We start from the raw sequence: 18640 nt of genomic DNA on the forward strand, positions 1-18640 counted from the left end.
ACACTGACATTCCGGTCTTGCAGGAAATCATGCACAGAACGAGCAGTATGACTGGTGGCATTGTCATGCTGGAGGGTCATGTCAGGATAAGCCTGCAGGAAAGGTATCACATGAGGGAGGAGGATGTCTTCCCTGTAACGCACAGCGTTGAGATTGCCTGCAATGACAACAAGCTCAGTCTGATGATGCTGTGACACACCACCCCAGACCATGACGGACKCTCCACCTCCAAATCGATCCCGCTCCAGAGTACAGGCCTCGGTGTAACGCTCATTTCTTCGACGATAAACGCGAAGCCGACCATCACCCCTGGTGAGACAAAACCGTGACTCGTCAGTGAAGAGCACTTTTTGCCAGTCCTGTCTGGTCCAGCGATGGTGGGTTTGTGCCCATAGGCGACATTGTTGTCAGTGATGTCTGGTGAGGACCTGCCTTACAACAGGCCTACAAGCCCTCAGTCCAGCCTCTCTCAGCCTAGTGCGGACAGTCTGAGCACTAATGGAGGGATTGTTCATTCCTGGTGTAGTTGTGTAGTTGTTGTTGCAGTTGTTGTTGCCATCCTGTACCTGTCCCGCTGTACCAATCCTGTGCAGGTGTTGTTACATGTGGTCTGCCACTGCGAGGACAATCAGCTGTCCGTCCAGTCTCCCTGTAGCGCTGTCTTAGGCGTCTCACAGTACGGACATTGCAATTTATTGCCCTGGCCACATCTGCAGTCCTCATGCCTCCTTGCAGCATGCCTAAGGCACGTTCACGCAGATGCGCAGTGACCTGGGATCTTTACTTTGGTGTTTTTCAGAGTCAGTAGAAAGGCCTCTGTAGTGTCCTTAGTTTTCATAACTGTGACCTTAATTGCTTACCGTCTGTAAGCCGTTTGTGTCTTAACGACCGTTCCACAGGTGCATGTTCATTCATTTGTTTATGGTTCAATGAACAAGCATGGGAAACAGTGTTTAAACCCTTTACAATGAAGATCTGTGAAGTTATTTGAATTTTACGAATTATCTTTGGGTCCTGAAAAAGGACGTTCTTTTTTTGCTAAGTATGTTTGCTCTGACTAAGTACATTTAGCTAGCTAACTAGCGATTAGCATTAAACGCTAACAATTTATTTTAGCCACAACTTACTAAGAAAGACAAACTAGCTCTTTGCAGACAGTAAGATACAAAAACTAATAGTGTAATTATTAGAACTCTTGTGGATTTATATTAAGAAGCAAAATGGAAAGCAGCATCAGTTATTACCAACACCTTGTTGCATCTTCAGAATTGACCATGAAGATTGCAAGTGGTTGTGACTCCTGTAGAGCAGAAAAAACTGCTTTCCTTGTGTGTGGAAAGCGAGACGAGTCAATGCATAAAAGCTGAATTACACGCGGCGAGTGCTTTAACATATTTACAAATCAAACATGAAATACTGTTATACAAGGTAAAGTTAAACCCAAACCGGTCCGTACATAAATACAGGTATTTAGTACAAACGGTACTAAAATACCAGTATTAATAAACAGCAATAGCCAAAACAGACCTACTAAACATATTATTAATTCACACAGGTTATATTGATTTGATGGCAAGAGAGGTGTGTGAGCTCCTGAAGTGGCAGCCAGAGCAGCAGAGGAGATTCCCTAACACCAAAAGCACTATGTCCACCCTTGGCCATGTGGAGATGGCCCTTCCCATTATTCAGACCAACAATGCAGCACTTTAAGTATTTGTAAAATTATTCTTGACAAAATGTTCGACAAAAATGCACCTGCTAAAAAACTCACTGAGAACTGTTAGACCCCCCTGGATCGATGATGAATTAAAAAATGCATGGTTCAAAGGATGAAGAAAAAAAGAGCAAAGTGGCAAACAAGTCAGGCTGCTCAGCTGATTGGTTGACATATTGTCAATGGAAAATTGTGACAAAAAAAAAATAATATATATTATATATATATATTATATATATAAAAATGGGAAAAATGTGTCCACATGTCCCGTGTGTCCATAGGAGCGGAAGGAAGCGAAAGTAATTCCACTATCTAAAAATAGTAAAGCACCCTTTGCTGGCTCTAACAGCCGCTCAATCAGAAAAGCTGACTGTTCTTAGTAAACTGATAGAGGAGAATTGTGTTTGAACAAATACAATGGTATTTTTTTAAAGAACAAGTTACTGACTTTCAGAATGCATATAGGGAAGGGCACTCAACTTGTACTGCACTGACTTAGATGACTGATGATTGGCTAAAATAAATGGATAATCAGATGATAGTTGGAACTGTATTGTTAGATTTCAGTGCAGCTTTTGATGCTCATTGATTAGTCACCTATTATTGAAAAAACACTTGTTATGGCTTTACGTCACCCGTCATCACATGGTTGGAGTTATTTATCCAATTGAACTCAGAGTATTCTTCAAAGGAAGCTTCTCTAACATCAGAAATGTACAGTACGGTATTCCCCAGGGCAGTTGCCTTGGGCCGTTACTCTTCTCTATATTTACAAATTATTTGCCACTTGTCTTACAAGCTAAAATGACTGTGTATGCTGACGATTGCACACTACACATCAGCACTTAGAGCCAGTGAGCTCACTGAGACTCTTAGCAAGGAGTTACAGTCAGTGTTAGAATGGCTAATGAACAATAAACTGGCCTTAAATACATCTAAAACCAAAAGCATTATATTTGGTTCAAAGCATAACTCTTAGACCTAAACCTCAACTGGAGTTAGGAATATAAAAGGTGTGACCACGGAACAAGTTGAAGAATCTGAACTCCGAGGAGTAACACTGGCTGTTCAGTTAATATGGTCAAGTCATATTGACAAAATTGTTGTGAAAATGGAGAGAGGCATGTCTGTTATAAAATTATGTTATGCGTTTTTTTACACAATTGTACTAGTTGTTCAGGCTTTGATCCCAACTTGATTAATGTCCGGTAATATGATCAGGTGCAGCAAAGTAAGACCTAAGAAAGCCGCAGCTGGCTCAAAACAAAGCAGGACGCCTTGCCCTTAACTGCACACACAGAACTAACATCAACAACATGTATGACAGTCTTTCATGCTTGAGGAGAAATTGACTGCTTCCCTTTCTAGTCTTTTTAAGAAACGCTTGTGTGTTGAAAATGTCTAACCAGTTGTATAGTCTATTTGCATACACTTCAGGCATACATACCCCACCAGACCCGCCACTATGGGTTTCTTCACAGTACCCAAACCAACAACAGATTTAATGCGTCACATTATATATAGTCATGTCATCGTGGAATGCTCTGACACCAGTGGTTACTCAGGCAAACAGCTAGTTCAGCTTTAAAAAACAAATAAAAACATATTGTATCACAGTYCCTCTCCTCTTTCTAKAAMACCTAATTTAACTGTACTGTATATAAGAATATGTACAGTACCAGTCAAATGTTTAGACACACCTACTCATTCAAAGGTTTTTCTTTATTTCCTACATTGTAGAATAATAGTGAAGACATCAAAACTATGAAATACAACATATGGAATCATGTAGTAACCAAAAAAAAGTGTTAAACAAATCAAAACCCTTGAATGAGTCCAAATMTGACTGGTACTGTATATATGAATAGTGTGTCAATATTATTTTTGTTGTCTCTTGGTGTCTTCCCTATATGTACTTTTTTTTTTTAAATTGTATAATTATTTAATGTATTATTATCTCATGTTGTTCTTGTCTATTACTGTTCTGTACTTTGTAATGTATTGGTAGGTTTTATGTGGAACATAAGACAAGTAGCGGCTGCATGTGCAGTAGCTAATGGGATCCTGATAAACGAAACTACTACGTGTTCAGTTTGCCCTCCAAATACCAAGGAATAAGGAAGCAAGTTCCTACGAAGTCAGATACGCATAGAAGCTGGTTTTCCCCCTGAGAGTAAACGTGTTACCACAACTACATATGGTCTTATCAAAGAAGGCAAACTTTCCCGTGGTCATCTTAGTACCATTGTTTTACGTATTATAAATGCATTTGTGTTTGTGTAAGCTTGGCTTAGTGGCTGGCTCTGAGGGCACTGCATACCATAGCACTCCCCACTGTACCAACACCTAAAGCAAACTACTCTAATGAGGCCCAGGCAATATCTATTTACACATTTTTTTATAAACTTCATATTTAACCAACTATTAACTGTCTATGAACTACCTTTAATAAAACATTTACAACCCCCCCTTAAATGTCTTAAAGTAAAGTCTTACCAATTTATATTATTAATAACTCTGAACACTCTTTGCATAAACACTCTTAGCATGGAACTCCTGGGTGACTTCCACTTTCTAAAGAACCAATTCTAAGAACAGAGCAGGAATAGAGAAACATGGGAGTGGTTTTCTCAACAAGGCTTGGAATGACAGATGGGGTAGAATCTAGAATCCCTAACATGGTGCTTTACATTCCTTTGTCAGGCAGAGTTCACACCGAGGACTGCGAGGGAGGGACAGCCTGGTGGCAGGAACAAATACATACATTAACTCTAACCGACTGGCTGAAAGGTTTGGCATTACCAGCTTGTCTTTCTTTGCAGTCCTGCTGGGCATATGATAAGATCCATTCYCCGTCTCAGGAACCACTTTAACATGATATGCTAGACATTTCTCCAGGCGAGGTGAGATCTGATCATCTGAGTAGCGGGACTGCAAAAAATAAAACCTAGAAACGCAGCCACTGATTGACTGACTTCCCTGAACAACTGTCTGATTGGCCCGACTGGCCGGGCAACCGACAGACTGCAGACAGGACTACAGGAACTGACTCATGGAATAGCCAAGACAACTGGAAGGACGGACTGTGTCCCAAATGGCACCCTATTCCCMACATAGCGCACTACTTGACCATATGACTCTGGWCAAAAGTAGTGCACTATCTATAGTGCCATTTCAGGCACATATCTAGTCTATTAATACCCCACTACTCTCCSATTATGCAGTACTGCACTGCCGCGCTCTCTCAACGTTGCTTTTCTCTCAAKGACGTCAACGCACTCTCAAAGTATGTTTCACTGCACCGCCCAGGAAGGTACAGTACTTAGGCCTATAGAGTATACTGAGGCTCTGAGAGCACTGAAGTCCTATGACAACGTTTTAGCTCACGCCTGCCAGCACTATAAGTCTAATTTAGCCTACTGCAGTGTCCCACAATTTACTGCAACTGCACTGTCCAGGAGACGCAGAGTGAGACGCAGCAGCTCATCAATATTTGGCTATAATACAGAGACAGAAGTTCAGAGCTTTCAACCGCTGAACCTAACTTAACATTAACCCTTACCACTAACCCTAAACGCAAATTAAAGTACAAATAGCTCATATATTTTCTGCTCACTTTCTGATGATCAGTGGTATAAAGTACTTAAGTAAAACTACTTTAAAGTATTACTTAAGTCGTTTTTTGGGGTAACTTTTACTTTACTAAAGAAAATAAGGTACTTTTTACACAATTTCCCCTGACACACAAAAGTACTCATTCCATTTTGAATGGCTAGCAGGAAAGGAAAATTGTCAAATTCACGCACTTATCAAGAGAACAACCCTGGTCATCCCTATTGCCTCTGATCTGGCAGACTCACTAAACACAAATTCTTCAATTGTAAATCATGTCAGTGTTGGAGTGTGCCCCTTGCTATCCGTAAAGAAAAAACTCAAAAAAACAACAATGCCGTCTGGTTTGCTTAATATAAGGAATTTGAAATGATTTATACTTTTAGACTTTTACTCTAGTAGTAATTTACCGGGTGACTTCCACTTTTACTTGAGTCATTTTCTATTAAAAAAGGTATCTTTACTTTTACTCAAGTAGGACAATTGGGTACTTTTTCCACCACTGCTGATGATATTGCCATTGTCACCTTTGTCCTTTCTAGCATGGCCATRTAGTGACAAAAGGATCAATTCATCACTTTCCAACTGAAAGCAAAATGATGCATCAACAGCTGCTACTGTACAAAACAACGTAACAGTGAGACACACACACTCAGCATGTCCAGAAGAATAACTATTCTCACAGGACAGGAGCGGCTGTGTTATAATTACATTATAATGAAGTCTTCTTGTCAAAAGGAGACTACAGCAGGATGACTCAACCTAAACAGAGCTGAAGAGACTAGGCTACCTAATCTCGCAGCTATGACTCATCAGTGTACACACACACACACACAACGGGAAAAGATGACATCATTCCAGACTCATCACCGGCAGGGCAGCAGATGCCTATAGAATTGAACGCTCATTACTCCACTGACTGGGGAGGRGGGGCCGCTTTCTGCCCGGCAACCACGTGACTTTCTATCCGTCACACRGCCTGCTGGCCTGGCTTAGAGTGCGCTACGAGAACATGCAGGGATGTAAAGGGAGCAAGGGGCTATTGGGCACAAGGTGATGTAACTAGAAACTTCCGTATAGTTTCAGCCACTTTCTGATTACATTCAGATGTAAGCATAATGATTTAGCCAAGTTCAAGCAACATCTTGTGGGGCAAATCGAATACKCACCCCGTATGCCTAGCCTACATTGTTATCATCATGCATAAAATGTTTTTCTTTCAGTAGCCTAATCATGAATGCCAAAGTTTTGATTTGGGATAGGCACAAYAAACACACACATTCGGGTTTCTACAACTGACAGATGATGCATTAACGTTGTTGTTTATGTGCTGTTGGTAGCGTCGGCAAGCCTTCCGGGCGTAACCACTGTCATAGCGCGACGATTCAACCTGCAGACAGTTGAGGTTCCTTGCTATCTGGGATCCTTGGAACATCCAACTCTGACGTCACCCCACTGAAGTTGAAATTTAAAATGATTAAGGTTATGGTTAGGGATAGAGTTTAGGYTAGGGACAAGCGTCGTGTAGGAGTGACACCACCTGTTGGAAGACAATGCTCACTGACAGCACTGGGGCACTGCGTCCCCACCGATAAGTAGGCTTCTGCATAAACATCCATATCAATCTGCACCATAAACACTTCCTCAAAAACAATTTCAGTGGTGCCTTTTTGTTTACTTGAGAGGCAGTAGTGAATAGGCGACTGAAGTCTTTCGTCTAGACTGTTAAATGCTCGTAAATGAAAAAGCTAGCTAATCCATTTTTGTTTACAGGATGTTGTTCACCAGGAAAACCTATCTGCACAAAAACAAAGATAATCTGATGTTTGAAAGACAGTCAGACCCAAGCCACTCAGAAGAGTGCGTAGCACAGCAATCTGGTTACAGTAACCTCATTTTTACACTGACTGACACTTCYTAGGCAGCTATCGTAAAATGCTCAGAAACAAAGTATCCCCTGGCCTGATTTTGTGATTTGAAACATTGCAGATTYCTACACTGTGCAATAGTTRAAAAAAATCGAATCAAATTTTATTTGTATCATAACATCTGCTAAACATGTGTATCGCGGGTGTAGCGAAATGCTTGTGTTTCTAGCTCCAACAAGAGTGTGCAAAGCTGTCATCAAGGCAAAGGGTGGCTACTTTGAAGAATCTCAAGTATAAAATATATTTTTTGATTTGTTTAACTCTTTTTTGGTTACTACATGATTCCATGTGTGTTATTTAATAGTTGATGTCTTCACTATCATTCTACAATCCAGAAAATAGTAAAAAATAAAGAAAAACCCTTGAATGAGTAGGTGTGTCCAAACTTTTGACTGGTACTGTGCATGTATGCATGCCTGTATGTATGTAAACTCAGCAAAAAAAGAAACCATCCTCTCCCTGTCAACTGAGTTTAATTTTCACCAAACTTACATGTGTAAATATATGTGTTTACATAACAGATTCAACAACTGAGCATAAACTGAACAAGTTCCACAGACATGTGACTAACAGAAATGGAATAATGTGTCCCAGAACAAGGGGGGGGGGGGGGGGGGGCAAAATCAAAAGTAAGTGTCACTATCTGGTGTGGCACAGCTGCATTAGATACTGCAGTGTATCTCCTCATGGACTACACCAGATTTGCCAGCTCTTGCTGTGAGATGTTAACCCACTTTTCCACCAAGGGCACCTGCAAGTTCCCGGCATTTCTAGGGGGAATGGCCCTAGCACTCACCCTCCAATCCAACAGGTCCCAGACGTGCTCAATGGGATTGTGATCCGGGCTCTTCGCTGGCCATGGCAGAACACTGGCATTCCGGTCTTGCAGGAAATCACTCACAGAACGAGCAGTATGGCTGGTGGCATTGTCATGCTGGAGGGTCATGTCAGGATGAGCCTGCAGGAAGGGTACACAATGAGGGAGGAGGATGTCTTCCCTGTAACGCACAGCATTGAGATTGCCTGCAATGACAACAAGCTCAGTCTGATGATTCTGTGACACACACGCCCAGACCATGACGGACCCTCCACCTCAAATCGATCCGCTCCAGAGTACAGGCCTCGGTGTAACGCTCATTTCTTCGACGATAAACGCGAAGCCGACCATCACCCCTGGTGAGAACAACCGTGACTCGTCAGTGAAGAGCACTTTTTGCCAGTCCTGTCTGGTCCAGCGACGGTGGGTTTGTGCCCATAGGCGACATTGTTGCCGGTGATGTCTGGTGAGGACCTGCCTTACAACAGGCCTACAAGCCCTCAGTCCAGCCTCTCTCATCCTAGTGCGGACAGTCTAAACACTGATGGAGGGATTGTGCATTCCTGGTGTAACTCGGGCAGTTGTTGTTGCCATCCTGTACCTGTCCCGCAGGTGTGCTGTTCGGATGTACCGATCCTGTGCAGGTGTTGTTACATGTGGTCTGCCACTGCGAGGAATATCAGCTGTCCGTCGTGTCTCCATGTAGCGCCGTCTTAGGCATCTCACAGTACGGACATTGCAATTTATTGCCCTGGCCACATCTGCAGTCCTCATGCCTCCTTGCAGCATGCCTAAGGCACGTTCACGCAGATGAGCAGTGACCCTGGGCATCTTTCTTTTGGTGTTTTTCCAGAAACAGTAAAAAGGCCTCTTTAGTGTCCTAAGTTTATATAAATGTGACCTTAATTGCCTACCATCTGTAAGCTGTTAATGTCTTAACGACCGTTGTTTATGGTTCATTGAACAAGCATGGGGAACAGTGTTTAAACCCTTTACAATTTTTACGAATTATCTTTGAAAGACAGTCCTGAAAAGGGGACGTTTTTTTCTTCTTCTGAGTTTATGTATGTATGTATGTATGTATGTATGTATGCATGCATGTATGTATGTATACACACACTACCGTTCAAAAGTTTGGGGTCACTTAGATATATCCTTGTTTTTGAAAGAAAAGCTACTTTTTTGTCCATTAAAATAACATCAAATAGATCAGAAATACAGTGCAGACATTGTTAATGTTGTAAATTACTATTGTAGCTAGAAACGGCAGATTTTTTATGGAATATCTATTTAGGCATACAGAGGCCCATTATCAGCAACCATCACTCCTGTGTCCCAATGTCACGTTGTGTTAGCTAATCCAAGTTTATCATTCTAAAAGGCTAAATTGATCATTAGAAAACCCTTTTGCAATTATGTTAGCTCAGCTGAAAAGTGTTGTGCTGATTAAAGATGCAATAACACTGGCTTTCCTTAGACTAGTTGAGTATCTGGAGCATCAGCATTTGTGGGTTCGATTACAGGCTCAAAATGGCCAGAAACAAAGACCTTTCTTTGTCAGTCTATTCTTGTTCTGAGAAATGAAGGCTATTCCATGTGAGAAATTGCCAAGAAACTGAAGATCTCGTACAACGCTGTGTACCGTGTTATTTTTTTCCTTTCACTTCACCAATTTGGACTATTTTGTGTATATCCATTACATGAAATCCAAATAAAAATCCATTTAAATTAGAGGTTGTAATGCAACAAAATAGGAAAAACGCCAAGAGGGATGAATACTTACAAGGCACTGTAAGTCATGGCAAAATGTGTAGAATTACAGGAAATTGGCTTTATAGGTGTAATATGCAGAAATCGCCCCACCATTTCCTGGTTGTTAAAATTCTAATAGTTTGCCTAATTTCAGTTTATGTGACAAAAAAGCCCCCCTTCTCATCGACGGGGCTGTAGTGGAGCAGGTTGAGCGCAGTTTGAGTGTCCACATCACCAACAAACTAACATGGTCCAAGCACACCAAGACAGTTGTGAAGAGGGCACGACAAAACCTATTCCCCCCCCAGGAGACTGAAAAGATTCGGCATGGGTCCTCAGATCCTCAAAGGGTTCTACAGCTGCACCATCGAGAGCATCCTGACTGGTTGCATCACCGCCTGGTATGGCAACTGCTCGGCCTCCGACCGCAAGGCACTACAGAGGGTAGTGCGTACGGCCCAGTACATCACCGGGGACAAGCATCCTGCCATCCAGAACCTCTATACCAGGCGGTGTTAGAGGAAGGCCRTAAAAATAGTCAAGGACTCCAGCCACCCTAGTCATAGACTGTTCTCTCTGCTACCGCACGGCAAGCAGTACCCGAGTGCCAAGTCTAGGTCCAAGAGGTTTCTAAACAGCTTCTACCCKCAGGCCATAAAGACTACTTAACATCTAATCAAATGGCTACCCATAATCAAATGGCTACCCCCCTCTCTTTTATGCTGCTGCTACACTCTGTCATTATCTATGCATAAGTCACTTTAATAATTATACCTACATGTATATATTACCTCAATTACCTCAACTAACCGGTGCCCCCGCACATTGACTCTGTACCGGTACCCCCTGTATATAGCCTCGCTATTGTTATTCTACTGCTGCTCTTGAATTATTTGTTACTTTTTTAAATTAATATTTTTGGGTAATTTTCTTAAAACTGCATTGTTGGTTAAGGGCTTGTAAGTTAGCATTAAACTGTCAGGTTAAATACCTGTTGTATTCGGCACGTGACAAATAACATTTGATATGTTGAGAATCATTGTACCATCTAAATCGCTACGAAATATATTTTCCATAACCCAAAATATTGTATTTTCAGCTTTTTGAAACTGGTGTACAAAATCAAAAGTAAAAGAGCAAAAACAAAACTTAAGGGAAACATAGCAATAGCACACACAGAACTGATCTACCACTTCTTAAACTTGCTTTTAATGTAAATGACAGATCTATATCTCACATTTCTATGTAAATTTGGTCAGGTCTCCCAAAAAGTTACATATTGCAATTTTGTTCTCTGCCCCATGGCAAAATTAGTAAAATTGCATAAAATGTGTTATAAAATGGATATATTTTCTCTCTGCCCAAATGACAAAATGTGTACAATAGCAGAAAACTTGCTTTAAAACTGTAAAATGTTCTCTACGCCTTTGGCAAAATGGGTAGAATTGCAGGAATTTACTTTAAAACTTCAATTTCTCTCTGCTGACAAGGTGGGAGCCCCCAACAAAAACMTACTTACGCCCCTAAAAGGCTCGAGTGTGTAGTAATTTAACCTTTTTTTTACTGATATGAAAATTATGTTCCTTATCGCTCCAAAACCGTACCGCAAGGGAAAGCAAACCTCCGTCAGAATATTTATACCGTCAATAGGGGCATAAGCATTTAGCGRCTATGAACGGGGAACTCTATAGTAGCTCCTTGTAATATGGATGGAATATCTTTCGTAGGACGGAGCAGAGTTTACTAAGCAGGCTCTAGTTCTCGTAGATATTGTTGATTTACTGGAAAGGTACCTACCAGACGGATCCGTAGGCTCCCGAGCCGACCGGGGACAGGGTCTGGTACCGCTCCGGGACCTCCCATATCGTCTTGTTGAGCTCCTGTCGGTAGAAAGCGGGTCTCTCCTTGTGAGACATTCCCTGCAGAATGCAGACAAACAAGCCCGTCGTAACTTCGGTTTCCTCGTTTGCGTGGTACTAGTGATGCTGGTGGTGTCTAAAACTCAATACTACGATAACTATTGTTGACCCAACCAACAGACGAATTTGGTCTCGCGCATTCCGGACTGTGCAAACTTTATCCCGTGCACCACATGAGAACCGCAGAGCCGGAACACAGTGAGCTATGGCTGAACAGCAGAGCCCGAAACACAGTGAGCTATGATTGATTTCTCCTCTCTGCAMATTCCGATCTTGTTTATGGGTACGTTCAGCGGATCACTTTCGTCAAGTCGACTTTCAAAATGCATTGCATAATGTGGTTAAAAAAAATCGACGAACTTCACAAAAATCATGCGATCAAAGGTCATGACGTTTTGACTGCAGTCAACTGCAAGTTTTTGCAGTTGCTCTTCACCATAGAGGATAATAGAGTCCTCTAGTGGCCAAAAGGACATTTTAGCATTGTCAGCCCCATTTTTGTTTTATTGAACCTTTATTTAACTAGGCAAGTCGGAAAGAAATCGTATTTATAATGACGGCCTACATTGAGGGCTTCCACCATGCTTCTGCCATTTTAAAGTATATATACAAAATGTATATATATATCTACTAATATAAATATAAGTCCCCTATCTATCTCTAGGCTCTTCACCAACTTCATCCTGCAGCCATCCCTGCATTATTTACATTTAACATTTAAGTCATTTAGCAGACGCTCTTATCCAGAGCGACTTACAAATTGGAAAGTTCATACATATTCATCCTGGTCCCCCCGTGGGGAATGAACCCACAACCCTGGCGTTGCAAGCGCCATGCTCTACCAACTGAGCCACACGGGACCATTATGGGAGGCTCTAATTAACCAACGTTGCTGCCATTCATATCGAACAGTGGATATATACAAATAACGGTGATATTTGGGTTTCTCTCTCACTAATTGACTGTACAATGTAAAACACTTGTATAAACAATTGCAACACTGCCATGTTGAAAAACCACATTAGTGTCTGACTTTCGGCTGTCACAGCTGCACCTCCCCCAATTTTACTCCTCGACATTTGTCTACTGTCGGTTGCTTTAGCCACTCAAACTTGACTGTGTTGAGACGGAACGTGAACTGGGTGTAATCATTAGTCCAAACAGTTGAAAAAAATACGGGTAGGGCCTTTGTTCAGGTTGCTTCCGTTTAAGAAACGCTTTGCAACAGAATCGGTTTTAATAAGCCCCTGAAGTGCTACCCCGTCCCTATTCACACATCTCGCGTGTTTTGAGTTTGGCAGATGGGGAAATCCCACTGAAATATGTGGTAATTCCTAATATCCTTTGCCTTTTACTGTAGGCTACATGTTGAAATCAAAGCCAGGTTTAGAAACTCTGTGTTGAAATGTTGAAAAAAATTACGTATGCAATAGTGATTGACCCGTTGGGCTTATTTAATATATCACAGTGTTATGATGGCCTTACTATCTTGATTTTCCCCAATATTTTGAATTGCCATCTGGACAAGCCTGCTGCATACATTTTTACTTGCACTAATCATAGGCCTAGCTGTTAGTTTAATTAGGTTACAGCTAACGATTAGCATACGTATGCTATACATTTATATCAAAGACACTCATTACACCCTATTTGTTTAGCTTTATATACAGTATGTTGAAAATCCTCCACACATTTCCACCAATCACCCCCATTTCCAGGTTTCTACAGGGGCTGTATGTCCTCCTAGCCTCATACAAACTATCCTGGTCTCACTAGCTCACATTTAATTTCGCTACACGGATAGAGCAAAACAGAATTTGAGCTCGCGAAATCAGGATGGTTCATACCAGGCTGACGTCCTCCCCAACACATGTTAATTAGGCTCACATGCTTCCAATTAGTGATGGAAAGTTTGCTCTTTTTACTGACTCAGATCTTTTCAACTCGGTAGCCTAGTGGWTAGATTGTTGGACTAGTAACCGAAAGGTTGCAAGTTCAAATCCCTGAGCTGACAAGGTACAAATCTGTRGTTCTGCCCCACTAGGCTGTCATTGAAAATAATAATTTGTTCTTAACTGACTTGCCTGGTTAAAAAAATAACAAAACTTTTGACTCATTTCTTTAATTTGATTCTGTAATGCCCAGAGCACGCAGGAACCCCTACCGGCGAACGATGAACTAAAAACTTGAAAGAATTCTACAAGCCTCTTGTTCGCCATAGGGGCTTATTGGAGCTGTCATTTGTGAATGACAATTATAAAAGTGTACTTCAAACAATGTACATGTCTGATCTCTAGGCATAGCCTACAAATAAGATTATTTATTGTTACGTTTCAAACAAGGTCTATGGCCACAACCGGACTAGACTGTGAACGACTCTTGTGCGAAATGCAATTGCTTGACTGCCACCAGGGAGATTAGCACAATATTGTTTGCAAACTGCAGCCCCACAAACGAGTCGTACTAGAGTTCGAGTTGAGCTGTGTAGGCCATGTTTTGGTTCTACAAAGCTGTATCCATCGATAATAATCAATTAATTGCATTAATTATTGCACCATGCGATCAATTACCAGTTCTAAACATGTCTTTTTCTTCTCTACGTTGCCTGCAGCATGATTTTGTTTTCTGTGCGCACAGTTGGTCGGATAGACAGTTGGTCAGAGCAAGTGCTGTATCCTGAGCCACTGAGCCGGGGGAGCGCATATTAATCCTACTGTAGAATTCATTGCAGCCACAAGGTCAAACTAACGACAAAAAATAACAAGTCACTCGGAAAAAACGAATCACGACTCTCGAGCGAGTAAAAAGAGGAGTTCAYAAATAACAAATAGTTTGCGAACTGCACAACACTACTTCCAATCAATCAGTGTGGCAACCTCATAGACTGGAAGCATGTAGTGTTTGAACATGTTGAACGTGTTATATAGTTCATAGTCCTTACCTTCTGAAGTTCAGCCCCTGTTTCACCTGGATGCATTATTGCTTAAAAATCATCCATCCATCCATCCATGCATCTTTATGGGTTCTACTAAGCTAAGATATGGAAAAACAGAGAAAAAAAATGTACCATAAGGAATAAGGTTTGGAAGTGTCTGTCCTATATCTAGGAGATATAAGAAAGATTAGGATGTTTTTTGTTTGTTGTTGAACAGATTAAATATCTGTTCAAAAACCTGTTCAACCTCCATACTTCCATTCATTTTTTAAACCAGTACCAGGTTACCTTCATACGAGTCCTCCTGGGCTTTGTGAGCGTTTCWTCCTTCCATAGAGTGGTCATATTAGTTAGTGGGTCAAACCGTCCACCACATATGTGGAAGGCCGACATAGGCTGATTAAGTGGATTGAGACGCAGCCCATGCAACAACACAGATATCTCTAGCTTAAACTGACAGATTTTTATGGGTGCAACAATAGTCAACTGAGAACTGAGATCCTAGTGTTCTTACAGACACTCCACTGTGAAGCTCCATAACCCTCCAATATTTTTCAATATACTGCATCTCTCCTTGATACACAATTGGCTGGGACAAAGATCACCTGACCAACTTTGATTTTGGTGTGAATTGTCCCTTTAATGTGGAGGAGACCGTAGATTAAAAATACAAACATTTAAACATTTAAGAAAAATACATTACTTACCCAMTTTGTCSACAGAGTTTCTAAACCATCTTTGGTTTGGCTTTGTTACTCCCAATATCTGAYTTCCATTGCTCTGTCCTGATGAACCCGGATATGTCATTTGTTTTCCATCCATTAGTTGTCGCTCGATTGGTCATGCTGCTGACTAACACAGGAAAGGAGGACAGCGTTTGACAACAACATGGACCTTTGAAAATAACTGAGACTTCAACACAGTCTTGGACAACAGCAAACTGCAAACATGACAAATGGTAAGTTTAATGTGACGTTTTATAGGTCATCTTACAGGAGATGCACTGTTTTCAAAGTAAAGAAGCAGACGTTAGCGATATACTGTAGCTTCAGTTAGCTAGCTATCCCTTTGTGATTCGATTAATTAGCATTTGTGCCAGCTACTTTGCTAGCTAGCTACCATATGGTTCTGTAGACGTGGCTACAGACCGTACTGTAGCTAGRCAACATCAATTTGCTAACATTTTGATTTATGAACTGAAAAGTGCATCGTCAATTTGCATTCTAATACGTCCATCTGGTATCTAGCTATCTATGTTGTGACATGMTTCACGTAGCTATTACTGTCGTTTATGCAACCCTGCTTTTGTAATTGATGTTGACATAGCTAGGTATCTAGCAAGCTAATCACACAGGTATCAAGTGTAGCCMAGCTGTCAAACTGGTTTCACTGGCAATGGTATTTTACCATTGCTGTAGACATCAAGAAGTCTACATTACCAAGGCAATGGTAGTTCATCTTCGATAARTGAACCACATATCTCCAGATGTCATCTTCAGACCAAATGATGTYTTTTTTCTCCTCTCCTCAGTGTACTCGTTGGATGGGATTGTGGTATTTGGGATTCTGTTCATCTGTACATGTGCATACCTCAAGAAGGTGCCTCGCCTCAACAGCTGGCTACTCTCAGAAAAGAAAGGTGTGTGGGGAGTGTTCTATAAAGGTAAGCCATCAATCAATCAAGCAGCAATTTCCATCTATGTAATAGAAGAATGGGATATAAATACTGGGTTTGTGTTTAACTACAGCCAAAAAGCTATAGTTTCATCATAGTCTGAAGCAGAGAGGTCCACTTACTCCTACTGCTGATCTACAGTTTTTTTCTCCCTCATTCCCCCATTCTATTTCCCCCCTATCTGTCCATTCCTCCCCACTCTGTATCTCTCCATCTCTCTCTCTCTTGCACCCCCATTCTCTCTCCCCCTTCTGTCGTCCTTGGTCTCTTTTGCTCTCTCCCTCCCTTTCTCTTTCGTCTCTCAGCTGCAGTGATTGGGACTAGACTCCACCATGCTGTGGCGATAACCTGTCTGACGATGGCATTGTACCTGGTGTCCTTAAAGTGACAGTGTCAGGCTGGGATGGACCGGACTAGGATGGACTGGAGTGGACCGGACATGGCCAGGCTTGGCTGGGCTGGATTTGGCTGTGCTGGTTTGCCACCCATGGACACTGTTTGGACAATGTGTGCCCAAGACTCCCAATTTATTCACCCAGGACCTGTAAAAGACAAGGATAAGCCAATAGTGCCCCACATTAGGTAAATAAGATCCCTGTAGCTCACTGCACTCTTCTAAACCTGACATCATCCATCCCTGCATGACACAACTGTCATCCAGTTTACCCTGAGTTTCCTGTACAGATCTTATAGAACAGTGTTTCTCTTCTTGAGGTGCACATTTTTGTTCTAGCTCAACACTAACACATCTGATTCTACTGTTCAATTGCAACCAGTCACCAAGCCATTGATTAGTTGAGTTAGTGCTGGGRTGAAACAAAAATGTGGTCCACCTGGAATGGATTAGGGATCACACTGATAGAGATGTCAGCATGCTAAGTAGTGTCAGCATGCTGATGTACTCAGCACCCTCATGTGTTGAGTAGTGTCTTTATTTAATACTGTTGCTAGCAGAAATATAGGTTTTTTATTATTTTTATTATCACCTAATTACCATTCTCAATGGTTTATTCTGGGGAAAGGACTGGTATGAAGGAATAGTCTAAAATAATGTGGGAAATATTCATTCCTGTTTAAAGTCAGACTTCGGTTGTATATATTTAGGGGGGGGGGAGTCATTATAACAGATTTGAAAAAGCTGTTTTCTGTAGAGCACCATAGAGAAGAGCATCACATGTATTGTTGTTGAGTCTAAATATCTCTTTGTTTATTCAAAGGTGTTTTTTAACGTTAAAATGGTTGTACGTTGTCATGATTATCGTCACTATCATTTTTCAACACCCAGGTATAACCCTGGGCCATAGTTAAAAGCTATAAGGTCACATGTTCAGGTAAGCTCTCGGTTCCTTGCCAAATTTTCACAAACCYAACTAATATAGGAGAAATGTCTTGGTGTCCTGCTTAACTTCTTATTTTCTTTCAACCTCTCTGTTCTTCTTTTTTTTGCTCTGTAATTTATGTACGATTTGCCTGTTTGGAAAAACCACTACATATTTCTGCACCAGTGCTTTGTGACTGGCCCGCTGTATATTGTGTGACAATAGCGCTTGTCATCTCTGGGGGAAAATAKATTTTAAAAAATTACTTAAAACAACTTAACAGTGCATTATGTTACATTTTAGTGAAAGAAGCAATGAGAACCTCTGTCAATAAAAATGTGCAGTGTGTTACTCATGACACAGCTCAATAACATGTACATTCTGGCATGGTCTTCATCTACAGTAAGTAGTTTTTTAAAAACCTTTATTTAACTAAGCAAGTCAGTTAAGAACAAATTCTTATTTTCAATGACGGCCTACGCCGGCCAAACCCGGACGACGCTGGGCCCTAATTGTGCGCCGCCCTATGGGACTCTCCAATCACGGCCGTTTGTGATACAGCCTGGATTCAAACGAGGGTGTCTGTAGTGACGCCTCTAGCACTGAGGCAGTGCCTTAGACCGCTGCGCCACTCGGGCGCCCATTGTTGGAGAGATGGCAACCCTTAAAGCACTCGTGTATGATAATGGTTCGTTAAATTCTGGATGAGGGTAGAACAGCCTGACAATATCCCTTTTCATTGCTTTCACCGTTATGCTTTGTACATTTTAGAAATGATTATGTTAACTGGTGTTGATGATCCATTGACTGGGATCTTTTTTTTTAAAGGTCCAATCAAAGATCTCCTTTGTGTCTTTCTGACTGTTTTTCAGATTTATGCCCACACTCCTCAAACGAAACAAACCTAGGGCTTGATTCAATCCGTATCGCCGGAATTGCGCGTCATAGTGCGTTTTTGCCATTTAAAGG

The 18640-nt window shown here is 41.4% G+C and overlaps 2 protein-coding genes across 2 annotated transcripts in view; one reads left to right on the forward strand and one right to left on the reverse strand.

The window, feature by feature from the left end:
- Nucleotides 1-12166, reverse strand: part of LOC111969695 (mitogen-activated protein kinase 14A-like) — a 52556-nt gene extending 40390 nt beyond the window's left edge. The window contains exon 1 of the mRNA XM_023995878.2: nt 11621-12166. Coding sequence (XP_023851646.1) covers nt 11621-11739 — 119 coding nt within the window. The 5' untranslated portion in view covers nt 11740-12166. The remainder of the gene's footprint in view (nt 1-11620) is intronic.
- Nucleotides 12167-15502: 3336 nt separating this feature from the next.
- On the forward strand, nt 15503-18048 carry LOC111969694 (protein kish-B). Its single transcript, XM_023995877.1, has 3 exons — nt 15503-15635; nt 16209-16340; nt 16658-18048. The coding sequence occupies exons 1-3, from the start codon at nt 15626-15628 to the stop codon at nt 16738-16740; spliced, it is 225 nt and encodes a 74-aa protein (XP_023851645.1). The 5' UTR covers nt 15503-15625; the 3' UTR covers nt 16741-18048.
- The last annotated feature ends 592 nt before the right edge of the window (nt 18049-18640 follow it).

This window comes from Salvelinus sp. IW2-2015, linkage group LG11 (assembly GCF_002910315.2).
Source record: "Salvelinus sp. IW2-2015 linkage group LG11, ASM291031v2, whole genome shotgun sequence".
Taxonomy (NCBI): Eukaryota; Metazoa; Chordata; class Actinopteri; order Salmoniformes; family Salmonidae; genus Salvelinus; species Salvelinus sp. IW2-2015.

What these genes read in the sequence shown, in the direction of transcription:
- LOC111969694 (XM_023995877.1), top strand. An exon ending in GTGGGGAGTGTTCTATAAAG is followed by an intron (nt 16,341 to 16,657) that starts GTAAGCCATCAA and finishes TTCGTCTCTCAG; the next exon opens with CTGCAGTGATTGGGACTAGA.